Source organism: Bombus fervidus, chromosome 2 (assembly GCF_041682495.2).
Source record: "Bombus fervidus isolate BK054 chromosome 2, iyBomFerv1, whole genome shotgun sequence".
NCBI lineage: Eukaryota > Metazoa > Arthropoda > Insecta > Hymenoptera > Apidae > Bombus > Bombus fervidus.
In genome coordinates this window covers 4,448,454-4,475,214 of record NC_091518.1, presented here as the reverse complement: position 1 = coordinate 4,475,214, position 26,761 = coordinate 4,448,454, and the positions used below count along the sequence as shown (strand labels likewise).

At 31.2% G+C, this 26,761-nt stretch overlaps 6 protein-coding genes and 1 long non-coding RNA gene across 11 annotated transcripts; 3 read left to right on the top strand and 4 right to left on the bottom strand.

Moving 5' to 3' along the window:
- Positions 1-292: 292 nt before the first annotated feature.
- Positions 293-1,574, top strand: Mrps35 (mitochondrial ribosomal protein S35). Its single transcript, XM_072022611.1, has 3 exons — positions 293-428; positions 550-1,175; positions 1,259-1,574. Exons 1-3 carry the CDS (start codon positions 326-328, stop codon positions 1,529-1,531), a joined length of 1,002 nt encoding a protein of 333 aa, XP_071878712.1. The 5' UTR covers positions 293-325; the 3' UTR covers positions 1,532-1,574.
- Positions 1,575-1,891: 317 nt separating this feature from the next.
- LOC139998220 (kinesin-like protein KIF18A) lies at positions 1,892-5,509 on the bottom strand. The gene is made up of 2 exons (XM_072022609.1): positions 2,809-5,509; positions 1,892-2,589 (listed from the first exon to the last, which is right to left on the bottom strand). The coding sequence occupies exons 1-2, from the start codon at positions 5,409-5,411 to the stop codon at positions 2,553-2,555; spliced, it is 2,640 nt and encodes an 879-aa protein (XP_071878710.1). The 5' UTR covers positions 5,412-5,509; the 3' UTR covers positions 1,892-2,552.
- A 1,708-nt stretch (positions 5,510-7,217) lies between these two features.
- LOC139998223 (uncharacterized) lies at positions 7,218-8,714 on the bottom strand. Its single transcript, XR_011803213.1, has 2 exons — positions 7,878-8,714; positions 7,218-7,805 (listed from the first exon to the last, which is right to left on the bottom strand). It is a non-coding gene; the product is annotated as an uncharacterized lncRNA (long non-coding RNA).
- A 3,113-nt stretch (positions 8,715-11,827) lies between these two features.
- On the top strand, positions 11,828-14,300 carry Pdp (pyruvate dehydrogenase [acetyl-transferring]-phosphatase 1-like protein, mitochondrial). Its single transcript, XM_072022454.1, has 4 exons — positions 11,828-12,542; positions 12,599-12,740; positions 12,872-13,348; positions 13,474-14,300. The coding sequence occupies exons 1-4, from the start codon at positions 12,411-12,413 to the stop codon at positions 14,154-14,156; spliced, it is 1,434 nt and encodes a 477-aa protein (XP_071878555.1). The 5' UTR covers positions 11,828-12,410; the 3' UTR covers positions 14,157-14,300.
- Positions 14,240-17,184, bottom strand: Vps4 (vacuolar protein sorting 4). The gene is made up of 6 exons (XM_072022455.1): positions 16,854-17,184; positions 16,654-16,765; positions 16,179-16,555; positions 15,775-16,042; positions 15,212-15,654; positions 14,240-15,110 (listed from the first exon to the last, which is right to left on the bottom strand). The coding sequence occupies exons 1-6, from the start codon at positions 16,875-16,877 to the stop codon at positions 15,009-15,011; spliced, it is 1,326 nt and encodes a 441-aa protein (XP_071878556.1). The 5' UTR covers positions 16,878-17,184; the 3' UTR covers positions 14,240-15,008.
- Positions 17,185-17,493: 309 nt separating this feature from the next.
- On the top strand, positions 17,494-23,595 carry Ago (F-box and WD-40 domain protein 7). Of its 4 annotated transcripts, none has more exons than XM_072022452.1 (9): positions 17,494-17,936; positions 18,047-18,087; positions 18,743-18,903; positions 18,981-19,210; positions 19,301-19,403; positions 19,493-20,011; positions 20,093-20,500; positions 20,980-21,295; positions 21,392-23,595. In XM_072022452.1, exons 3-9 carry the CDS (start codon positions 18,808-18,810, stop codon positions 21,553-21,555), a joined length of 1,836 nt encoding a protein of 611 aa, XP_071878553.1. In that variant the 5' UTR covers positions 17,494-17,936; positions 18,047-18,087; positions 18,743-18,807; the 3' UTR covers positions 21,556-23,595. The 4 variants fall into 4 exon arrangements, with proteins under 4 accessions (XP_071878553.1, XP_071878552.1, XP_071878554.1 ...); XM_072022451.1 differs by having other exon boundaries at positions 18,667-18,903; XM_072022453.1 differs by lacking the exon at positions 18,047-18,087.
- Positions 23,089-24,973, bottom strand: LOC139997901 (chaperone protein DnaJ). Of its 2 annotated transcripts, none has more exons than XM_074112206.1 (2): positions 24,674-24,973; positions 23,089-24,165 (listed from the first exon to the last, which is right to left on the bottom strand). In XM_074112206.1, the coding sequence occupies exon 2, from the start codon at positions 24,070-24,072 to the stop codon at positions 23,650-23,652; it is 423 nt and encodes a 140-aa protein (XP_073968307.1). In that variant the 5' UTR covers positions 24,073-24,165; positions 24,674-24,973; the 3' UTR covers positions 23,089-23,649. The 2 variants fall into 2 exon arrangements, with proteins under 2 accessions (XP_073968307.1, XP_073968306.1); XM_074112205.1 differs by having other exon boundaries at positions 24,693-24,972.
- Between the last annotated feature and the right edge of the window lie 1,788 nt (positions 24,974-26,761).

Sequence of the window (26,761 nt, the reverse complement as noted above, 5' to 3'; positions counted from 1 at the left end):
ATAAAGATTATATGTAAATAAAGGAAAATTATTTGTTACAGAGTAGATTATCATTCACACAAAAATGTCGTTTACATTTACTTAAACGGATTTCGTATCTAAAGTTAAATAAAACAGAAATAAAATTAAAGTTCTATTTAATTATATTGTAACAACATTCGTTATACAGTTAAAAAAAATATGCACATGCGTATATATGTATATACAGAATTATATACAGAATTGAGCCGTTTAGGAACTGCTTACTTAGATAGGTCTCTTCGCTGTGTAAACCGTAAAACGTAATTTAAGGTTATTAACAAAGTATCGGGAAATAATTGTTAAAATGTTATCGCTAATAAGACGTTACGAAACTCAAAATATTACAACGGCATTAAAAATCATGAAACTTTCGTTATCATCTTCTGCGAGCATCGATGATGATATAGGTATTATAACGTTCTTCTAACCAAACTTCCTATTAAATATAATTTTTTATAGAAGCATAAACATATTTTTATTATGTAATGCTCGTGCGTATTTTTAATTTATATATACTTTCTTTCATAGAATTTCGGGTATTGCAAATACTACCAAGTGAAAAGAAAGTTACAAACAAAAAGACAGAAGTAAACATATTTACGGATTTAAAAATTAAAACTACAAATGAAATGTCAGTTAATCAAGATTGGCAGACAATTTGGCCTGCTGCACGAACATTTCATCCTGATATCGTACCATTTCCTTTACAACAAGGATATAAAAATAAGAAAGGTATACATCCTAACAAATATGGAAATGCAGAGTTACTGAAAATTCCAAACTTCTTACATCTTACTCCACCTGTTGTTAAAAGACATTGCGAAGCATTAAAAAAATTTTGTACGAGATGGCCAGAAGAATTGGAAACAGATGAAGCATGTGTAAAATACTTTCCTGTTGAAATAATTACATCTGATTATTGTTATTCTTCTCCTACAATAAGAGAACCTCTTGCTAGAATAGTTAATTTGAGAGTAAGACTATCCTCTTTGCATTTAGATGCTCATGCTAAAGATAAAATACTTAGGTTAGTGGGTGATAGGTATAATCCTAATACAGATATAATAACAATAACTGCAGACAGATGTCCAACTAGAAAACAGAATTTAGATTATGTAAAGTACCTACTAACTGCATTGTTTCATATATCTTGGGTAAGTCATTTCCTATTAATTATATCAATTTTCTGATAAATGTAGCACACAGGCAAAGCAAATCAAATAAGAATTGTTTTTAGCGTTTTGAACCATGGGAAACAGAAAAATCTGAAGTAGATATGGAATATTATGATTGGGATAAAAGTAAAAGCAGAAAAACTTTAACGTCCATGTATAGTTGGCCAAAAATGCCAACTGATCCCAACTATGAATGCATCCCACATGTAACAGAATATAAAATTGCAGTTTCTGATTTAATAAATAAAGGAGAAGATCAATTTTCAATCAATAAATACAAACAAGCTGTTAAAAATGTGTTAAACCTAAAATCTGAGAATTTTAAAAATAAGTAAAAAAAAAGTAAAGAATAAATAAATAAAAATATTGAGTTTGTAATATTTATCATTTCTAGTTTAACTGTATTAACTGTTATGGAACATTCATGTAAAAAAAAACATAAAACTGTGATAATGTGATATAATTTAATTGAAAAGGTAAGTTTTTATAAAAGATTAGAGGATTATGGAAGTGGTTGTACAATAATTTTTTATCTTGACAAAATTGTTTACAGCCGGACACTGACTATAGTATATAAAGACATATCAGCGCTATACCATATATTTGGAATACAGGTTGCATTATGTAATACAAAAAAGAAAAAAATAAATTTAGGATGTTTAATTCCAGTTCAATTTCATTTATTTTATTTAAATTAAAAATACTTCTTTTTCTTTGATAACTTAAAAAGCAATTAAGTTCATAAATTACAGCATATCTCATTTCTGATCTATGATAGTCATGTATTAAATGTACCACAACTAAGAAGCAAACAATTTTCATTTGTAATATTCATCGATGTAACCATACATTCTTATCCAACAACATTCCACAAATTAGTTTCTCTCCTACAGGTGTTTCTGACTATTGCACCACAATATGAAACATTAAGTAAATGCTACCTTATAAGATAAATGTAAATTGATGTTATTTTACTTTCTTGTATTCCTTTTTCGATATTCAATCTATAACTGATGATTTATTAAAATATCATTAAAAAGCAACATAAATCCACAAATACTTTTACTAAACAAATATAATTGAAAGATACATTCGCACCTTTATAACATTGCATAATTTTATATAATTTGACTTTTATAACTAACATCTTCAAGATTTTATAATTATTATTTTTCTTATTACAATGTCATTTTTATGCTTATTATAATTTTACTTTATGCTATAAATTTTTTATGTCACTAAAAATATAAAATATTTAGTCAGACCTGCATCTATTGTCTTTCCGGCTCCAACATAAAAAATTACATATACATTTTATTTGTTGTTAAATTACTTTTCATATTATTACTATTGCTATCATGGAATTTGTGACGAAGGTAGAACTGGACAGAATCTGCAACAATATCATAATTTTTATTCTAAATGAAAAATATTGAATTACTTGTAAAAATGTGGAAATTTATCTTTTTTAACAATGTCAACAATTTTTTGTTTTAATAATTTAGGACCACTGTCATTATAGTTTAATATACTAACTTACTATGGCTTACCGAATCTTTTTTGTTAAACAATGTCAATAATTGTACTGCAATTTATTAAAACCTACACTTACTTTTGTCTTTCTTTCAGTTTTTGATAGGGATGCGTTGACATTAATCTTTTTCTTTCTTTTTCCCTTACTGCTTTCAATCCTCTATTTGATGTATTTATATCAAGATTTTCTTTCTTGAGTTTATCTGCTTTTAACTTATTTAATATGGTTATACTTTTAGCACTCATTGTTACATGTGGCTTTTGCATATATTTTTTATTTTCTTTATCTTTGCTTCCTATCGTACAGATTGTAATATCCTTGCATTTTGGGGATATCTTCTTTGCTTGTTTGATAGGAGTGACATTCATATTATTTTTATCTGAAAGGACACGCTTTTTAGCTTTTTCTTGTACACAATTTACATTTTGTCCTTCTGTTCTTTCCTTTATTACTTTCATATCAGTATTACAATCCATGGTTGATTCTTCTTGCAATGTGATAGTTACATTCTGTGTATCAATCACTTCTTTTTCAGAATAAGATGTATTGAAAGTTGCATTCAATGCATCTTTATCATTTGAAGGTTGTAATACATATATAGGTACCTTACTATTAAGGGGATCCATTAAATGGGGTACACTAAGGCACGTCAAGTTATAAAAGCACTCCTCATGTTTAGTTGTTTCCATATCTGACCATTTTATATTTCTTACTCCTTCTAATAATTTGACCAGCTGTTTAAATTCTTCCTTCATTGTATCTGTCATGGTTCCATATCCTCTCATCATGTTATAATAATTTTGTAATGTTGTACTCATCATTTTAATCATTGAATAATGAGACTCTATTTCACATTGTTGAAGATTACTTACTTTCTTTACATGTTCACACTGTTGTTGTAATCTAGAATTTTCTATTTCACTAGTTTGTAGTGCAAATATATCTTCTAATTTTGCAAGTTTCTTTAACTTTGCTTCCGCATACAGTTTCTGTATTTCTGTTTCTACTGAACACAGTTCCTCCCATGCTGCTTCCATCTGTATCTTTAAAGAATCTCTTTGTCGTTCAAAGTAATGCAGTGATTTATTAACTCTTGATTTACCACTTGCATTTTGTTCTTCAGGCGTCAATGTATCAACAGCTGCTGTTAGATTATGCAATCTTTCATCTGCTGCTTTCTTATACTGAATTCTACAGCATAATATCTTGTCTGTGCTTTCTAATGAAAGGACTTTTTCATTCAGAATTTTCTTTTTTTGAAGTAATTCAATTAATTTATTGCTATCAATTAGTGCAGCTTTATCTATTTCCTCATTAACGTTATTACCTTGACCTTGTGGTAATACATGCAGCGAACTATTTTCAAATGCTAATAGCTTTTGTTTTAGATAATTTATTTCTTTCTTTTGTTCTTCAACCATTTTTATATATGCAGTTACATGCATTTCACAGGATATAATATTTTTCTTTATATGAGTTTTGATCTTCTTTGCTCTATTTGCATATCTCAATGTATTGTATGTATCCTCATAACTAAAACTAGAAGGTGCTATGTTAGCTATCATAACTGTCTGACAATTTCCACCTAATGAGTCTTTTAAGAGACGAGTCAATTTAGAATCTCTGTATGTTATATGTTTTGCACCATCTGCTAACTTATTAATGCAGTTACCTAGAGCCAATAAAGATTTATTAATATTTGCACCTTCTTTAAACCTTGCCCCTTTACAACCTGTAGCAGAAGCTCTTTCAGAACCAGCTAAATCAATCATAGACAGTTTAACTTGTCGTACTTGACCATCCATTTTGTTGGTGATATTAATATAAACTTGAAAAACAGCATGACTTCTACTACTTTCTTCATTTGCATCAGTAGGATGTTGAGTGCGATTTTTATTGCCTTTTGCTAAAAGTGTCAATAATTCTTCGGCATTTTGAATAGCAATTATTTTAAGACCAGCAACAATTACTCCATATCTACCATCGTCTCTTAAATGCAAAGGACCAGATTTATGTAAAAGATCTTGCACATTTTCATTATAAATTTCTAAATATGTTACACCTAAATTAAATTCACGTTGATCACTCTGCTGTTCTATTTGAGAAAATAATTCTGCGACTGTCCTGTATGTGATACCAGGATCATCGCTATTACCAAGCATAGTGTGAGTTTTTCCAGCACCAGTTGCTCCATATGCAAATACAGAACAATTATAACCATCCAAAAGATTGCAAATCAAATCTTTCGTACTTCCTTCAAATACATCACTGTTATTCGACGTCATATCAAATATTTTGTCAAAGATGAATTGCAGTTCTTTATTTTGTTTCTTAAGCAAATCACGACCTTTCTGAGCAACACCATGATAAAAAAATGGATTCTCCTCTTCTTTAGGATCGAAAATTAGCATTTTATCGTCAACGATTTTCAAAACAGTTTTACAATTGCCCTGCTGTTCGTGCTCATTTTGCGGTCGTATTCTTACGATTACTTTAATACTCGTCTGCGAACTATTTTCAGTTTGTATCGATAAACTTGGGCTTCCACTTGTGCTTGGCTTTGTTGAATTGTTCGAAATTCGTTTCTTTGGCAACTTTTTAACTTTATTTGGCGAAAATGCTTTCGCCAAATCTCTTTTATTAAACACCATAGTAAACTTTACTAATTTACAAACGAACATCCATTACTGGCCGTTGAATGTAAACTGTTTTCAAATTTATATTTCTGCATCCTGAACTCTTCGAAGACAGTTTTGACAACAGTAAATACATTTATAGTGACATTTTAGGGAATTTTTCCAAACAGAAATTCAACTTTGAGTTTGTTTTATTTTTCTTTCGGTATTACTTATATTACTTACTTATAGACTGATGATATCATCGAATAATGAGATAAAAATCGAATAATAATTATTTTGATTTTTGTCCACTTCATATCACATTATGAGCCGTACTGAAATCTGCCAATCAAACGTGCTCGAAAATTGAGTCATGAAAATGCAACATGGAAGGCAACTAAGTTTTCGTTGTTATTCAAACAAGGACAAATAAAGGGTCTCTGGCTCTGTCTGATACATTCAGTACATATTATGCATGGACAGAACGATACTTCTTATCTACTATGTCGATTTTTCACGACTCAATTATCGGACGGCTTTTTCTATACTTTCGGTATATTAGTGTTAAGACCTATTTATGTGACTGTGTTCAGTATATTAGTGTTAATTTCCCATAAATGTCTATCTATCTATATTAATATTACACCAAAAAAAAATTCAACTTTGAATTGTTATGTTACGTTTGCGGTTTTGGGGAAAAATGGTGAGTGAATTGGAGCGTGGAGCTCTGAACCGCCCTGTTCGCCGAAGTGCGCGAAGATTGAAAAAACTTTTATTTTAAAGCTAAGATTTATTCAGAAGTTAGCTCGTCTAGAATACAAGAAAATTATCTCTCAAAAATAGATAAAATTGATCTGCTCAAAAAAATTCATCTTCGGTCGTAATTTCGACGTCCACTCTTTTCTATTCTTGGATTTCCTTCCTTGCTTATCCTAATGGATGAAATTGCGCGCCGCTCGCCGAAGTATTTTCTTTGAGATTCATCCGCTCTTGAGACCATGGACATGGAAGACACTTAAACTTAGAAAAGTTTACATGAATTGGTAAAGAGAAAAGATCTCGAGAAACTCTAGATTCTTCCAAAAATTCTAGGTGACTTGTCCCACAGCTGCTAATTCGATACGGCCCTTAACAGAACGTTACTTGATGCAGTGTTTTCTGTCTATATGCTATTATTTCACTTGTATTATATATGTCTTGCAACGAAAAACACTACAAAGTGTAAAATTTATTAAACTAATAATTAAAACTTGTTCGTTAAACTAATTGTAAATTGTCTAAGAAAGAGATGTTGTTTACTATATATATATATGTGGTGGATACTAATGATACTTCCCGTCCTACAGAAAATAAAATTGTATTTGATCAATTAATTTCACATGAATATATTTCAGGAAAACCATTGTTGTAAAAAAATTAAATATATTGCTTATGCTTTCATTGTTGTTCATGCACAGAATACCATTTGTACATATAATATGCACTATTTAACTACACGAAAGATACATATATACGTTTCTTATTCTACCTAAAGTATTATCTTGTTTATAAACTACAGTCGTTCAGTTACTCTATAGTTTCAATTTTTGTTCTCTTTGGCAATGCTGAAAATACATTTGTATTATTGTTAAATTTGTGAGGTTAACTGCTATTATTAAATTAACCGTTTTAGCGCCATGCAGCGCGATCGCGTTCGCGTACTATGGTGAAATGTGTCGCCATCTTTGGTCACGATCGTCAATTCGCAACACGCTCGGTTCTGAATGTAGCTCGTTGCGAGTCATATCAGAGTTTCCTCTCGTAATTACTTTTTTTTTTTTTTTTTCAAATAATCGTAAACCACCTGCATAAATAAGCTGTTTTTGTTGAATTTACTTTTATTTGCATATAATACAAATATGCATAGTACAAATATGTTATCAACATTTTTGAAAATATAAAAAAACATAATATAATATTTTATTTATAATAGATATAAAACTAGATTTCTAATGTTCATTATCATATTTAGAAGTAAGTCTTTTATTTAGTTCACCCATTGCCCATGTTTCTTTATATCTTTTTATGCTTTTAGGATGATAAATGAAAAAAATAAACAATATATATTAAATCAAAACACAATGGTGTAAACACATAAAGACATTAAAATTATAGTCATGGTTTTACAGGATCATGACATTCATTATTCTTAAAACAGACATGTTTATGAAGACATAATGGATGAAGCCCTTTTTTGCACTGCACACAAATTAAATTCGATCGTTTAATACCGTTAATTTTAGTACTACAAACTACGCACTGTCTTAAATTTCTGCCTGATAGTTTCATTAAGCCAAATATTCTGTCATTATCACTTACCATATGTTGTTTTTTGACTTGCATCCATTCATGCTCTATTTCAGATATAATACTTGATGTAAATTCCAATCGAGTCATTGGCTTCTTTTTGCTAACTTCCTTATAAAATAGATAAGAATTTAATACCACACGGGCAATGATATGAAACGTAATTTTTTTCCAATATTTTACCGTGCGGCGTTCATCAAGATATACGTATAACATTTTGTCCGATTTATCAATTCCCCTCGTATAAATATTATAACCATCAACCATGCATCGTTTTACTCTACTTCTTTTCTTTCCATTTCCTTTTTTAATTACAATAATATTGTCATTTGAAGCATGCGTCGAAATTAATTTGGATACTCTATTCGCGTGTTCAACTATTGGCATAAAGTTTAGGCATGGGTCGTACTTTTCATGGCCTGGTGGGAAACATTCTTTATTATCGACTAAGTGAAAACATTGATAAATAAGCTGGAATCTATTTCGCGAAAACATTTTTGAAAACCAGGGTATGCTTCTTGAATTTTCGGTCCAATAAGAAAATATTGTTGGTCGCCTTGTTATCCCCATTTCCAATAAAACTGCTATAAACGCCTTTATTTCGGGCAAAGTAACTGGTTTCCATGGTCTCATTCGAGATCCTTGGGTGATTTCACATGATTTTATTAGTTGTTCGGCGTACTTATTCGTTTCGCGAACCATTAATGTTAGCAGGAATGAATCGATGAACAGATTAAAATAATCGATAGGTTTAGATTCGTTAGTTAGCGATGACTGTGGCCCAGTGCCTTCAGTAAAGGAAAATAAATTCTCTTATTCACCTATATCATTAATAGAAGTACTTGCAGATATAGTAGAACAGATAAAATTGCATGGAACACTATCTTCGCTACTAGATGTATCAAAAATGTCTATTCTCCTTCTTTTTGAAACTGGAACTATCTTACTACTGCTATCGTCAGATTCAGAAGTTGAATTAGGTCTCCAACTTGACTTCGTTCTTTTCTTTTTCGTATCCATTGCCCTACAAGGGACACACGAATAATAAATAATCAAATTAACACTAAACCTACCAGCGCCGGTTAAATTGACTGCTATCGAACTTCTACACAAATTTAACCATATTTAAACATTATCATATCGCTTCATAATTTCTGACTTTTCTTAAAACATGCATACAATATATTTTTCGGTATTTATTTTTAGTTTGCTCTTTTATTTTCTAAGAAAAATTTGTATTCTGCCTTGCCTACCGAGAGCGGCCGACAAAATATTTTAGTTATTCTTAAAATAAATGCAATCAGTACAAAGAAAAGGCTATTTCAAAGTCAGATGACAAACAGAATCAGTAATAACAAATAATATCATATTGTCATAAAACATAATAGCATTCCTCCATCAAGATCAGCTGTCAAGACACATCAACTCTGGCCCATAATAATCCTAAGGAATCGCCATAAAATTTAACATTTTTTACAGTTCATTGTTATAAACATTTTAAAAGTCGAGAAGTTTCTTAGGGTTATTGCTCATTGCGATAAAACAAGGGAAAAACGAGTTTTTCTCAACTTCATCCTCGAGTAAACGTTGATGGAGAACGGCCAATATTCATCAATATTTTCGTATAAATATCGCCGTCACAGACCATATTCTTACTTGCTATCGTCCTTTCGACCAGAATACATCTCAGTTTGTTAGTCAATCAGTTGACATCTAAACTTGTTATCTCTAAAACTCAAACAGAAAGCATCTCAAAGCATTTTATGTAAAGTTGTTATAAAGGGAAAAGTAAAGCATATCAAATTTGACAATAATTTTGTATTCCGTACATAGAGTTATTCTATGATAAATATTTACCCTAAAAATGTCAAGACTTCTCAAAATAAAATTATAAAAAAAAATAACAGACATAGAAGAAGACTGTTTAGTGTGCGATGAACAAGAAATTTCAGCAACTGAAAACGGCATGGAAACACATGAAAAGCTATTTACAACCGAATCAGAGTTGAATATTGTTTATAAATAAGCGTTCACGTCCAGAGAAAAGAGGAAAGAAATTATCGTTGACAGCAAAGAGTGAGACTGATGTAGAGAACCAACGTATCGAAACTGGGCCCGATGGGACAGTTTGGAGAACATTTTATCTTATCATTGATCACCGTATAAGGGATCATATAATAAAATATATTAAAGAAGAATCATTTAGAGTATTGAGGACTAAGAGGAAGCTAGATGCAACAAAACTAGATGCATTTATTGCTCTGATATATACCCGCGGTGCATATCAGGCAAAGAATTTAAATGTCTCATATTTATGGAATAAAATTTGGAGACCTGCATTTTTTTCAAAAACAATGAGCAAAAATGACTTTGCTGAAATTATGAGGTTTATATGATTTGATAAGAAGAGCGAAAGAAGCCAACATTTATGAACCAATAAATTTGCAATGGTATCTACAGTATGGGGCTGATTTATAGAGAATTCGCAAAATTGTTATAACCCTGGTGCATACATTACTTTTGTATAAAGAATCGCGGGAAAATACCATGCAATAAAACTATCAACAAGTTCAGATTCATTACTACAAAAAATTTATCGAATAAAAAATTGTAAAGATTACAAAATTATGAAAATTTGTTTAAAATGCGGGAAATATGTATGCGGCAAATCTACATTTGATAATACGATAATTTGTAAAATTAAACAAAAGTAAATTTGGACGAAATTTTTTGAAAGTTCATCATTTTATATACATTCAGTTATAAATTAACCATTATCTAAGTTAAATCATAAAAACTATTATTACGTTGACCTGGGATACCAACAAACTGCTACCGTTGCTAGGCAGACTCGCGTAACTGCGACATTGCTCTTGCCCGGAGTTTGATTGTTAATACAACATGTGTCTCATAATATTGGTACTTTTCTGTTAGGTGGAACGTTCATCCCGTAACCGCGGCTACGCTCGGCGACCGGTTGTCGCCTCGAGCCTAAGCTCATTGTCTCAAGTTTTGAATGACTGTGTCTGGGTTATTTCGTGAATGCTATTGAGGCTTTTCCAAGCAATTCCAACGGGTGACCCCGTTGTCCTTTCATCTCCGACATATATATATTATTGAAATAATTACTTCTAGGAAAACTCCACATCTTTCTCTTTTATATACCCGTGACCTGGAAACGGCCGTTACGAAGAAAATAAAATTTACTGAAGCAAAAAATTAAAAAAGGAGAGATCCATATTATTGTGCCCTTGAATATGAATGTTGTTTTTGGGTTACAAGGTCTAGAAATAAAAGAGCTATAAGTATACAGCTATAAAGTGGAATATTTTTATTGCTGTTTCTTGTAACTTTCAGCTGAAGTTACACCAAGGTTAATTTTTTAGTAATGTCGTTTGTTGTAATGTAACACTGCTAGAATGAGAATTTAGATCAGCACACGCTTATACTTATACTTACTTCAATATATATATATTTCTATTATAAATTCATCCACACGTTCCTCTATCAGATAACCTCAACATAACATTGATACATGGACTCATAGACTGATACAGATAGATAGTGTGTTCTTACAGGTAAGCTGAAGATTATATTGAAGACAGAAATAGTGCCATGCGAAATACGACTATGATGCCGAGTGTCGAGCTATTGCGTTCTCTCTCAGATTATGCAAAAAGTAAGGAGAATACAAATAGTGGGGCGATCCGCTATACGCCATTCACTACACAAGCTCTTCCTCTCTTTTTTGTCTTTTCTTCCCCTCACTAAAACACTCATTAGAGAGAAAAAAGGATAACCCGAATATAACACTTTCACTCTTGTGTTCTCTTTACGGCTTCTTACACCTGGGATCGCGCAGTCTACCTGCATTAATCATAATCATCTCTAAGTTCTTGATATCGCAAATATTGACCATAAAGACACATATAAAGATAGAATGTGTGTAAACGAGCTGAGAAAGTGATGTATGTAAAAACAGAAAGAAAACGCTGCATAGAGGTCTCTTATGTCCTTGTTTATTAACGTATGCAGATTCATATACTAAATACATACATATAAAATAAGCGTAATACTGATCTCGGCTAAATTTTATTTTAAGAAAATTATTGGCTTTTCTTGCAATTTTGTAGTTTTCGATGTGTGGAATCCAAAAATAGAAGTTTTAAGACGGGGAATCTATTGGTTTAAAAGTTATAATGTTATGAAGTTATGAAATTAAAAAATTGTAGTTGGAGTCGCGAAGAAAATACTGAAGTGTCGTTTTTTACAATCTTTTTATCTAGGTATATAACTAACATAAATTTAAAAAATGTACTTTTTTAATTTTTATTGCAACCGCAAATAACAAAATTGCAAAGAGTGACCTTTACTATTTTCTTCGCAATTCTGACCTGCAATTTTAGAAAAACTTCTTTCATATCATCTAAATAAATCAATCCTTCTAACTTCTTAAAAAAATCCCAGTCGTTTGGTTCCATTGTAAAAAAGTTATTCTGTTTTAAAGAGTGTAGTAAACTTTTGTTCATGACCGTATTTGTACGCGTGCGCATATATAGTATATGCGGCTGCTATAACAACAATTATTCTTAGAAAGACATTGCAAAAGATAGGAGCTTAACATAACCTGCGAGTGCGAGGCAGACAAAATGTGCTGTAGAAGTAAAAGCACGAAAATGTGCTAGTACAAATATACTGCAAAACCGCAGAAATAGAATGGTTTTACAAAACGTTGCCAGTAATTTAATTAAAACTGTCAGTAATGTATGCATTAGACATAATGAATGGAGTAGTAACAAATGTGCTCACAGATTATATATGGCATTGCCACGGCTTACACCACAAGAGGTAATATAGTCTTATCAAACTCTTTCCAAGCTCTCTTTTTTATAAATATGTTGTAGGTTACAACAATTTTACAAGCTAATGAATATACCAAAGAATTTGACGGTGAAAACTCTATAAAATATTATGATTCAAATCAGTTGGCATCTAATAATCCTATGGAAGATACTCGATCAGAGGCTCAATGTTTACTTACAAAAGGTACAGAAGTTGTATAAAACATTGGAAACAACCTATATATACACAAAATATTCGATATACTTTTGTATTTTTACAATTAGTGACACGACGAATTTCATATTATGTACAACAAAAGCACAAATTTATTTTAGGAATATTGTTAGGTGTGTTTGATGGTCATGGAGGTCGTACATGTGCACAAATTATCTCAAAGAGACTTTTTCACTATATATCAGCATGTTTGTTGCCCACAAAATTACTAAAACAGTATCTCAACACAGTTAACTCCAGCAATAAATTAGAACTTCTTCAAATGTTTAATGATAAAGTGGAATTTATTTCTGAAATTAGAGATCTTTATCAAGCAAGTTTTTTAACTTTTGTCAAGGACTTAATAGAAGTGGGATGTACAAAAGAATTTCAAATGGAAACAGCTTTAGAGAATGCATTTCTCCGATTAGATAATGATTTGTCGAACGAAGCACTTTTAAATTTAGGTAAAAACAGTGCTGCTACAACTCTTGCTGTTGCAATGTCTGGCGCTGTAGCAGCTGTTGCACACATAGATGGTCCACATCTTCATGTCACTGGAGTGGGTGATTGTCAAGCAGTACTCGGCATACTTTCTGGTATGAGATGTAATTATCAGACTTTGTAATTTTATGAAAAATGGATATGCAGTTTTCTTATTGTTGTCATTATTACTTAATATCTGCATCATCACTGTTATTAGTATTACTATCTTATATTATAGAAAATGATGATTGGTCTGCAAAATTAATGACCGTCGAACATAATACCGACAATCGTGCAGAAGTCGAAAGAATTCTATCAGAGCATCCATCGAACGAAAAATCAACTGTAATTAAATTGGAACGACTACTTGGACAATTAGCGCCCCTTCGTTCGTTAGGTGATTTTCGCTACAAATGGAGCAAACAAATCTTAGAGAAAGTAGTGGTGCCATATTTCGGTGAAACAGCAATTCCACCGAATTATTATACTCCTCCATACTTGACGGCGAAACCAGAAGTTAGATATCATAGATTAACACCGAGAGATAAATTTCTTATAATAGCTAGCGACGGTCTATGGGATTTAATGTCACCCTTACAAGCTGTACGTTTAGTAGGTGAGCATATGAGTGGAAAAGTAACATTGAGCCCATTGAAGCTGCCCCGTAAAAATATGAAATTATCAGAAATACATAAAATGTTGTTGCAACGTAAAGAAGGCTTGAAAAAGAAACCTCTCGATAGTAATGCAGCGACACATTTATTGAGAAACGCACTCGGTGGTACGGAATACGGAATCGATCATGTTAAATTGTCACAATTATTGACACTACCAGGAGAAGTTGTACGAATATTTCGTGACGATATTACAATAACAGTGGTTTATATGAACTCTGAATTTTTAAGACACTGCCCTCCGTAAATCAGTAGAAAACTTTCTTGTTACATTTATAAGATCTTTCACAATTCTTATTGTTTCTAGGCTTCTTGAAGGAAAAACTGAAATTCTATTGTGTACAGCTTGTTATTTATTTAATTAACAATAAAAACAATTTACACATGGAAATGGTATTTTGCTTATTTGATATACGTACACATATGTATATCACATACTACATGTAATCGCGTTCACGTAATTTAACGAATTATTTCAAATTGATTATTAGTATAATTTATACTTACTGGGGAAAATGAATGCAAATGTCATTGATAACGTGTCGCTGATGTTTAAGCAAAATCAAAATTACAAAACATACAAATGAATTGCTAATCTACAATCATAAACATTGTTCAGAAATACTTATTAATCCTACATATGTATTGTACAATTAATTTGTTAGGTACAAGTATAGAAATAATTATATAAGTTAAAAACGCACAGAATTCGTTACATATTACGTTATGGATCGGTAGCATTTTAACTTTTTCTTGCGCTTTTGAATAAAAAATAGTCTATTGTTTTTTTTTTTGCAGATTAAAATGTAACTAATTTTCATCACAAAATATATATCGTTCATTCTGCGATTTTTATATTTTAACAAACAGTATTTGTGAATAAGCATCAAGCTCGCAATGTTGGCATTGCTATCGTGTAATGACTGTTGAAGGAAAAGAAAGTTTGAAAATAAAAGCCTGAGTCAATCTATGTTTGAACTTTTTGTATAAATATTACGTATCGCAATGTCGATAATCAAACAAGACATAAGGCAAGTGCATGTATAACAGAAAGATACTTTTGGAAGTATATAGCAACTTGATTAAAAAAATTTGAGTATCAACCTTCTTGACCAAAATCTTCTTTAAATTTTTCTAATTTAGCCATATCTTCTTCATTCACTGTGGGACGGGTAGTCGCTAATGATTTTAACATGTCTTTCTAAATATGAAAAGTAAATTATACAAAGTAGATTACAATTAAAAATTTTATAAGATAAGACTGATATAATTCAATGGAAATAAAAAACATTCTATATTTACCATAGTTACAGGTGGTTCATACAATTTATCACCCTCAACTTCCATCCAGTTCATTTCAATAGCGGCTGGATCTCCCGGTGAACATGGTGTCAATAAATCATCCACAATGATAGAAGGATCTTTTGGTGATGGTCCTCTTACACGCTTGAAATGTGTTGCAGTTTGAACTAGTCTAACTGGCTGCATTAGAGCATCTCGTACGATAATACTTATATCAGCTCCAGAATAACCATCAGTGGCAGCTGCTAATTTTTTAAAGTTTTCTTCTGTTAGACAATGAGAAGTACTTCCTAAATGAAGTTTGAACATTATAACACGAGCTTGTTCATCTGGTAAGGCAATGTAAATCCTCTTCTCAAATCTTCTTCTAATAGCAGAATCTAACACCCATGGTATATTAGTAGCTCCCAATACTAGTATACCGTCATTATCTGATCCGACACCTAATAAATCAATTTACCATGTCATATTTTATTTATGTACATAACAACGCGTATCCGGAGAAATTAGTACATATGTCAACATATGTACAAATCAATAATTTATTCAAACATTTCGCTTACCTTGCATCTGAACTAAAAATTCTGTTTTTATTCTTCTGGCAGATTCGGATTCATTGTCGGAACGTGACGAGCAGAGTGAATCCACCTCGTCGATAAATATGATACTGGGTTTGTGTTGACGAGCTAATTCAAACAAATTTTTGACAAGTTTTTCAGATTCTCCAAGCCATTTGCTTACCAAGTCCGAGGATGACACAGAGAAGAACGTTGAATTATTGGCTTCAGTTGCAACAGCCTTTGCTAGATAGGATTTACCAGTACCTGGTGGCTGAAAATATCTTGAAATTACTTGAAAAAAATGATTGTAAATTACATAGACAAAATTACAAAACCTTTCTGCTGATAAGTCCTGTTTTATAGTTAATTTTTACCTAAAAGTTATTTTGTACTTATGTAAAAGTTACCCCAAATAATAAGATACCCTTCCATGGTATCCGTTTTCCAGTAAATAGGTGGGGAAAACGTATTGGCAAAATAACAGCTTCCTTTAAAGCTTCCTTGGCTCCATCAAGACCAGCAACATCGTTCCATTTAACATCTGGTTTTTCAATAATTATCGCACCTTCCAGTTTGCTTTGAAGTTTCTTCTTTTCAGGATCACTATCTGTATCACTGTCTCCACTATCGCTCTTCTTATCCTCAGTTTTAGAATTATCTTCACCAGCTTTTACAGGTTTCTTCTTACTTTTTTTCAAATATGCCTTTAATTTTTCAGCTCTTTCCAAATATTGTGTACATTTCGCTCTTATACTCTCCTTAGCCCTGTCACCTTGTGCTTCATCTGGAAAATAAAAACAGTAGCACAACTTCACATTATAAAAGACACATTAAAAACACATTAAAAGACACATTCTAAAAGAAACCTGATAACAATCGTACATTTAATAGAATGTAGAAAATATTCAACAGCATGTTCGTACAACCTAAGTGCTTCCTCATAATTTTTATTACGATCTTCTTCAGTAGCTCTAGTCACCAGATCTATAGCTTTCTATAACACATCAAATACATTTGTAATTACAATTGCTAACTTAGTCATAAAACAAAAACGATGAAAGTAACATGTTTAAATAGCTCACCTGCAATATTGTACTTGAAGCCATTCTAATATTACTTTAAGCTGTATCTAACCTTTGCTACACGGTAGTTCACCGTCACGATGGGACGCAGCGTCTCAATAAAGAAAAAAGAAACAGCGATCGAGACGGCGACCTACCGCATCAAAAAGATATTCTATTTCGTTTGATAACCTTCAAAATTTGGTTGTCCAACGTCACTGCTTGACATATCACATATCTCACTAACACATTTTTAAACAAATTCTTGAAGGTAGACTATCTTCTACACTCTACACCGTTTAAACCGTCGCACTCTTAATCATACAGAACATTAAATAATGTCCCGTTCACAGAATGTTCTACTGAATCAATTAAAGGTATAGTTACGTTACTACATAAAATACAATATACGAAACAATATGCTTATGTACTTACTTAAATACATATGTATATATGTAAAATATACAAATAATATTATGGAAATTGTTATAAATACCTTCAAACGAATTTTAACGAATTATTTTGTATAGATATATGAAAATTTTATAAACGAAAGATAAAAGGCCAATAATTCAAAATAAATAAGTATTTGACTTGACTATTGTTTTGAATTTGAAAGTGCTTTCCTTGATCACTGAAGATTCTGAAGACGAGAAGAGAAGGTACCGGGATTGATTGTTAACTTTACTGTCTAGATTCTGGATTTTTATGTTTGCGAAAAATATGGTATAATTCATACGTATGAACTGAATCACAGGATAGCAATGAATATGCGGCTTATAAACGAGAACGCATGTGCAACAGCTACCTGTCTACGAAGTACCGAGTCCCAAGAGATAAAAACCTCGGAGCTACCAAGAGCTACCGATGGATCTTTTTCTGTGTTTATACCTATTACTTATTTTTGTTTCAGCATTTGTGTTGGCCTAAATCTTTAGTCCAAAAATTAACTTTATTCTATTCTAACCTAACAAAATACCGACATACGAAAAATGCGTACCGCCACCATATGATAGAAACATTAATCGAAACTAAGAAACTTGGATCATCGTCGTATAGTAGTTTTACAATAAGGAAGCCACTGAGGAAAAACGTTTGATCTAAGTATGAATTGTTTGTTCAACCCTAACTTTCTATTTTATTTATTTGCTTCTTGTGAAAATCTAATGAAAATTAAGGGTGTGGCTAACCGGTCCTTCCTTTTATTATTCTAGGCTATGTTCCAAATCTAACTTGGTTTTAGGATTCGTCTAAGGTTAGGAGTTTTGCATACTTTCGAATATTATTTTTTTTTCTCCGTGAACATAATTGATAGTGAAATACTATTAATACTTTGTTTAAATTTCTTCTTCAATTAAAAAATCTTATGAAAAAGACATTAAAATACCAATCCAGTTTCCATTTAATTTCTCTTTTCCCAAGTTCTATAATTTATAATTTCTTGGTAATTTTGTATTTCAAATTTACATTCATTTATATTAGACAATTGATAAAATGTCAATTATAATGTAACATATACTTGAGACAATCTTTTATTACACAAATTAATCAATTTTCAGGCTGCTCAAATTCATAGGTCATAATCTATTAAATGGAAATATTTAACATAACTCCTTATACATTTAAAGTATTAAAAATATAATTTGAGATATTACATACAAGAAAATCATTTTATATGAAAATATAAATATCACAAATCTTAAGCTATATGCATAATTTGTTTCCATAAATTTTTATATTATACATAATTGATTTTAAATTATTATGTACGTTAGAAGTAATACAATTACTTCTGTTATAAAAAGAAGATAAAAACAATTTTTTTTATATCCAGATAATATATATTGGACATAAGCCAGTGATGTCTGTCCCTTCTTCATCGTCTAATAAAATAACTGATAATAAACCAGGTGGTACAAGTCCAAGTCCTATAGAAGGCATTGAAGGTATTCCAGGACCTAGTTCTTTAGAACCTATGCATTCTCTATTAGCACAAGATGAAGAATCAGAAGATTACGGGGAAGATGGTGAAGAAGAAGATGAAGATGACAGTAGTGAAGAAGAAAGTGAAGTGAGTTATTTTTATGTGAACTACGCCACATTAAAAAAGATTTACATCTCAATACAGCCAGGCTAATTTAATTTTAGATCAGTGATACAGGAATATTTTGCGATGCAGAATGTGAACCTGACCTTGATAGTAATACATGTTCGCTTTCATCGTCTCAACCACAGTCGTTTCCACAACGAGTACATAGTCCCATTTTACATACCTGCGTTCCTTTGGATGTTGTTCAGCCACAAAGGAAGCGCAAAAGTGATACTGAATCTAGTTTACCTTGTAAAAAACTTAACCCAGAGGACAAATCCCATTCGATGTAAGTATAATTTAAAAAAGAGCATTGAAAAATACAATTTGAATTTTTAAAAGGAGATAGTTTGTGGTACATGAGTTTTTTTATTTGCAGGATTGTTAAGAAATTGGATGATAAAAGTAAACATATAAGATGTGTTATTCCAACAAAAGATAATCCTCCGCCAGAAATGAGTAATTGGCTTCTTCAGTTTCAGGTATAAGAAACTTAAGTCACTTGATTAAGAAAATTCTTTGTTCTTTTTTTTAATTGTTTAAATACTAAAGATATTGCTTCTAACTTCAGAGATGGTCAAATGCAGAAAGAATGCTAGCCATAGATGAATTAATTGAACGGTGTGAACCAACACAGGTACGACATATGATGCAGGTTATTGAACCTCAATTTCAAAGGGACTTTATATCGTTGTTGCCAAAAGAGTTGGCTTTGTCGGTATTAGCTTTCCTAGAACCCAGGGATCTCTTACGTGCCGCTCAAACATGCCGTAATTGGCGATTTCTCGCGGACGATAATCTACTATGGAAAGAGAAATGCAGAGCAGCTGGTATAGAAGATTTGAAGGATCTGCCTCAAGTAAAACGTAAGAATGGTAGAAATTCTGGTAATTGTTCATCCCCATGGAAACAAGCATATATGAGACAACATAATATAAAAATGAATTGGAGAACGAAACCTATTCGTACACCAAAGGTTTTAAAAGGACACGATGACCATGTCATTACTTGTCTTCAGTTCTCTGGTAATCGTATAGTAAGCGGTTCTGATGACAATACTCTTAAAGTATGGTCCGCCGTTACAGGCAAGGTAAGTTAAAGAATATAATTATGGAAATAAGATAGAAAATCATCATATAACATTGTTTTGTAATTTATATTTTTTTCGCAGTGTTTAAGAACGTTAGTTGGACATACTGGTGGTGTATGGTCCTCTCAAATGTCTGGTACTACCGTAATTAGTGGTAGTACAGATCGTACTTTGAAAGTATGGAATGCTGAAACTGGTCAGTGCATTCATACTTTATATGGACATACATCAACGGTAAGGTGTATGCATCTACATGGTAATAAAGTAGTCAGTGGTAGTAGAGATGCGACTTTAAGGGTGTGGCAAGTGGATACTGGCGAATGTTTACACGTGCTTGTGGGCCATTTGGCAGCTGTTAGATGTGTGCAATATGATGGAAAATTAGTAGTCAGTGGCGCCTATGACTATATGGTTAAGGTTTGGAATCCGGAACGCGAGGAGTGCCTTCATACTTTACAAGGACATACAAATCGTGTTTATTCTCTCCAAGTAAGCGTTAATTAAACTGTATATACGAATTATACCAAAGTAATACACGGACTAATGTGATACAATATATAATATGTATTAGGTTGTCTGAAAAGTTTCTTTCGTTTCATAAGATGATAATTATTTTATTGAATTAAGTATGATCTATTTCGTTATATTTCTATTATTATGTTCGTGAACAATTGAATAAACTAATATAAAACAAAAAACATTATGCCTCTATTATTTCCTTATGGAACGAAAGAAACTTTTCGGGCAATCTAATATTATGAAAAATATGTAATTTATAATATTTTTTAAACTGATGCTGTTTACAATTGAAATAATTATTTGTAATGAAATTTTGGCTCTCTTTAGATATTGTCATTTCATTGAACAAACAGTTCTAAATTACAACATATAAAATCTGGGAAACTTCAAGACATACCTTGGACAGCACTAAATGTTAATACACTCTTTTCTTTCTTTTTTCTTATTAGTTTGATGGTGTACATGTTGTTAGTGGTTCTTTGGATACCAGCATAAGAGTATGGGAAGTTGAAACTGGTGCATGTAGACATACATTAATGGGACATCAGTCGCTCACTTCGGGAATGGAATTGCGTAACAATATCTTAGTATCTGGAAATGCAGATTCAACTGTTAAAGTGTGGGATATTGTTAGTGGTCACTGCCTTCAAACCTTGTCTGGTCCAAATAAGCATCAGTCTGCTGTCACTTGCCTTCAGTTCAACAGCCATTTTGTAATTACTTCATCTGATGATGGTACAGTTAAACTGTGGGATGTTAAAACTGGTGCGTTTTTCTTTGCTGCATTACTGCCTTTCTCTTCTTTCTTTTTTTCTGAATTATTCCTTTAACGTATTCCTAAAGTTTTTATCATGTGTTTAGGTGATTTTATAAGAAACTTGGTTGCTCTGGAAAGCGGCGGAAGTGGTGGTGTTGTGTGGAGGATACGTGCAAGTGATACAAAACTGGTGTGTGCAGTAGGTAGCCGTAACGGAACAGAGGAGACCAAACTTCTTGTTCTCGATTTTGATGTAGAGGTAAAATAGTGCACTTTTCAGTGGATAAAACTGCCCTCTTCTACGACCTCTGTACATACTCTAACTAGGTAGCGTAACCAATCTACTGTACAATGATACATGTATTACATGGTGTGATTGTGATAAGAATGTATGTCGAAAATTTGAAGAGAGATCGTAAAAAGTCAGACGCTGAATCGGTAGTTGTTATAAATGATCTCCAAAGTGGTAGAACATTTAAACCGAAGGCATTAATTATATTAATTATGGAGTGTATTAATCGTGGTGTACAAATATGAGATTTTAAAGACTCAACAAATTACGGAGAACGAGGAGCTTATAAGTGTATTACTGTATTACTGCTGTTATAAAATTTAAAAGAAATCGCTAGTAATTTACATGGGAGATAGCCCACTATGAACATTAACTCCACATAACGATTTGTATGGGCGTTTAGGAAAGTATTTTTAAATTACAGAAAAAGAAAAATTTCGTACCATATTTGTCAAGCTTATAGACAAAAAAATTGCTTAAAGAATCTCACATTTTGAAAAAAAAGAGAAATAGAAAAGGAAGAAAAAAATAAATAAAAGATCTAAATAAAAGGAACGAAAAGATGAGAGAAAAAGAAAAGAAAATAATGGTAAAAATATCCTTTGTACAATAAGTTCTTCTTTGCTGTACTTTATATAGCTTATTTAAATTTTCCATTTATGTTAATTAAATTAATCATGGGAATTGTGCATAATTTATTGGATGATATAATCAATATTTAATGACTTTTTATCGAAATGAACGCTGTTGCTTTTTATTCGCTTCGTTTTATTTGTACCAGTTTTTATTCTATCATCTAAATTGTTCGTACAAAATCATACAATTATATAAATCACAATTAATTTTTTAACTCAAAAATATGTTTTGAAGGAATCGTAGCGATTTCTACCTATTATTAATAATAATGTTATATTACATTGGAAGTTGGACCAGTTTCTTATGTTACTCGTTAATCGGAATATCAGGGAACGTGTTACGTAGAGGAAACAACTATTCATGTTTTAACTTCAGGTATAAAAGAAAATTTCAGTAATCAGTTATGTTATACACGTTACAAGGGTCCTTAAATTGTAAAACATAAAATAGAGATTTCTTAAAGATACACGCAGAATAATATGTTGCATCTCTCACTCTTTCTTTCTCTCTCTTTTGAATCTTATAAATACAATTACATATACGTTGCAAGAAGAAAATAATATATAATTTGTTCATAATGTATAAAGCATACATGCAAGATGAAATTATTGTATAGAAAAATTTTATTAAACTTCTTTTTAGTTTTTCTATATTGTATCACAATATAGATGTTTTATTATTTCTATAATCATTCTACAAATTATGAAGAATGATTATATAAATATAATAATACAAAAAAGTTTACGCACTTGTATCTGCTCATTGTCAAATACTTAGTATTTGATTAATTTTCCATGCGTAACATGTTCAAAAATCATTCGCTATTTATTGTTCACCGATTAAACAACCAGGGTTAATCGAATATTCGTGATAGTAATTTAATTGGATTGTCTATATTTAAATAAAATATTGATTTCGACATTAGTAACAAGTCTGGTTTTGCCACGGTGCAATAATAAGAGTTGCAAATTTATCCTGTGCAATATGCACGAATCAACTGAATAACATAAAATCAGTTATCATGCAAGAATAAACATAATTAAATTACAAATTTTTCCAAAGCAAGAAATATTAAAAAATTTGTAATAAATTACAAATTACAAATAGATTTTTATAGTAAATTAGTTTTTTATACAAACTCTATCATTACAGAAATTACATAAGCTATACAAACAGTTAATTCTGATTGACAATAAGTCTTGTAAATTCAATTATTAATGCAAGACACGATTTGTGTAAATGCAATTTTTATTATTGAACCTAGGATATTTTAAGGATCGTGTTTTTATTTGTATATTGCTCAATAGTTTATATTTGTAATGATGTGTTATCTGTTGTATCATTTTTTATAAGAAATAGAAAATGTTGCTGCATTTTAAATTATGTTTTTCTTCTTGTGTCTGTCCTAATGTCATTAGCTGTTACATACAAGTATTATGTTTCAATGATAGTAAAAAAAGTACACTCCGAACAAGGAACGTGTATCATCTGATTTTTCTTTTGAATATGTTGCTTCTCAATACAATATAATCCCCCACATCTGCATTTATAAGATAACATATCTTTATTATTATCCATTTCTTCCAATTCATTCACCCATATTTTTGCATATATTAAAATATTTTCCAAATCTAATTCTTCTTGCTTTAGTATGGCATCATACTCTTCTTTCAACTTTGGATCACGCAGAACATGCCAGGCTTTTAACACATATTGAAATTTTATACTATCAAATTCTGTTGCATTTTTATCTGGATGAAATTTCAAAGCTAATGCACGATATGCACATTTTATATCTTCAAATGTTGATTCCTTGGTACAACCAAGTATGTCATAATAATTCATTAAATCCATCATTTCGGATTATAGCGTCACATATGCATGCACATAAGACATCATCATTGCTGGATACAATCAAGTACAAAGGACAAAATGAGTAGATTACATAACCTAAAAACATTAAGTTCATTAAGTAATGAATTCTCAATCATACGTGTATAATCATCTATTTACATATTTATCTCTATATTACATAAAACGCAACGTCTGCTGTGTGTCTGTCTGTCTGTCATGTTATAACTCGAGATCCGCTGAACCGATTTTTATGCAGTTTTCTTTCCTATGTAGGAATCTGATCATTTTTGGTCAGATTTTAGACTGTTTGGTTAAAATTAATTTTTATGAAGCTGAGGAATCAACATAAAAGCGCGACAAGTTGGGGAAAAAGACTGAAAGTACATAGAAAACCAAATGCACTGCAAAAACTATAAGAAATACATCGAAATTATGTAAGAGAGTTATGTAGCTCTTTAATAGTTCTACAAAAAAGTCTACTACCTGATTAATAAGATATTTGAAATTGACATCCATAAATTTATCTTTATTTCATTTGTCTGACTTTATGTGTCTTTAAGACGATAATCTCAACCAATATTTGTGTTTTATTAATTCTATATACATATATAAGGGTTATTCACTTAGATCAAAACCCGCGCTCGCGAGAACTTAGAAAATGGCCACATGTATGTACACTTCATACCACGGTTATATACAAGTCTGAAAACTCCGGGATGGGGATAAAGCCCTTAGTAACCGGACGATGTTGGTCAATTTGTCTGCAGCAAGGCGCTTCGATTGAGAAGGTAGGATTCGTAGTTTAACGTCATCATGTAAAAATAATCCGGACCTGATTGTTTCTGTCTCTTTTCCTCTTTCCTTAATACTGTCGTGAACTGGACTCACGGCGGACCAAGTACCAGCGCAAATGGAAGGAAGAAACGGCAGTCTATATGATTATCATAATTATATTATTATTATTTTGTATCTAACTATTGTCTAATGAATATTATATAATATAAAATCTTTCTTCTTATTAAAAATCTACGTAAACTCTAAAATTATACAGTAATTTTGCTTTTTCAATAAAAAATTTAATTATATTGAAATGTTTCAATCATGAATAATATTTTGATGATGACATTATTTACATATATTATAGATAGTGTGAATAGTTACACAATTTTTTTAATGCATTAAAAAATATAGAAAAACAAGTTTACTTTCCAATATACGCGTCAAATATATGTGCACATAATTGATTTGGAAGCTGTAATTTTGTTAAACGATTTTGTTAGAAATAATAATATAAATTTCATAATAAAATAATTCATAATTAATATTCATTTAAACAACATTTCATTTTTCTGTATGAAATGAAATAATGTGGATGTACATACTTACTTTAAATAGATGGTAAAAGATTATGAAAATTAGTTTAGTTTAGTCATTGAGTAATCTTAATGGCTTAGTTTAAATTTCTTAAATTCTTTCAATGATTTCACAGAAAGATGGCATTACATACGGAATCCTAACTTCTCAATAGCAGCGTTCTATAGTGGCCGATTTGTAAAGCACAACGCTTGACGATAGTAATCTTACGCCTTCCACTGGAGTTTCCAAACATGTGTATAAGACCGTACTTCGTACACTTATTACTCCAATCAAAACATGATACGCTCCATCTATAAGTTGCGACTAGAACTAGAATTAGTTATAGACAAGAACGCAGAGAAAGTTTGATGTCACCGGTCATTATGGCACATGTTTACTCGTAAAATCTGTCTACAATCGAGATATGAGCTAGAATAAACCCATAACCTTTGAATTGAATAAGAAAAAAATATATGAACAATGTCACTACCTGCATTTTTACAAACATTATGACCTCTTTCTATTTCGTTCGGTATTTTCCATTCTTAACCATTTCGACATTTTCTTCTACGTTGTAATTTAAAATTTGTTAACTTTCCACAAATTGATTGCTACAGAAAGGAAATTTCCTCTCTGAATGCTATTATCTGACTGATAGGTCTGCTATAAATTTGTCGAGAATGAAAAATAAAGAAGCAAGTGAGATATAGCAAGTCGCATTATGAAATTCATTTAGAAGTTCATTTAGAAGAAGCACAGCTAAATTTTAAAATATTTTCTGGGATATTTCGGGAACTATTAGGGAGATAGAGGAATGGTGTCAATGGACAGATTTTTTAAAAAACCATTTGTTTAAGCAGTATATTACAATGTAATGCATTTTCTTTGTTTTTTCTTGGCTTACAAAAGCTTACAACAACCTTTAAAAATGACTTCTAGTACCATAAAAGTTATCACTCCAAATACAAAAGGTCCACGGCGTTGCCAAAGAGTAGAGATACTCGAGTAAGATCACCCGACTTTTTCCAAGTCCATCCAAGTTATAATTTCACATACCCGTACATACCTATATTCTGTTCAATGATAAGAGTCAGCAGAGATGTGTAAACAGAATGATCACATGCAGATAAACGAGACGCTAGGTATTGACTAGAGGATAATGAGTTTAGGGGCGGATTTACCCTGGGTCATTACTATTGTTCCTTTTGATTTCTCGGACTTATGACATGGACGATAGCAGTGTCAAGTAAGTACATTACGAAGTATGGAGATAAATTTACCTTTACTTCTATCGTTTGAAAAAAAGATTATTCTTTGAGCAAAGTATTTTCACTGA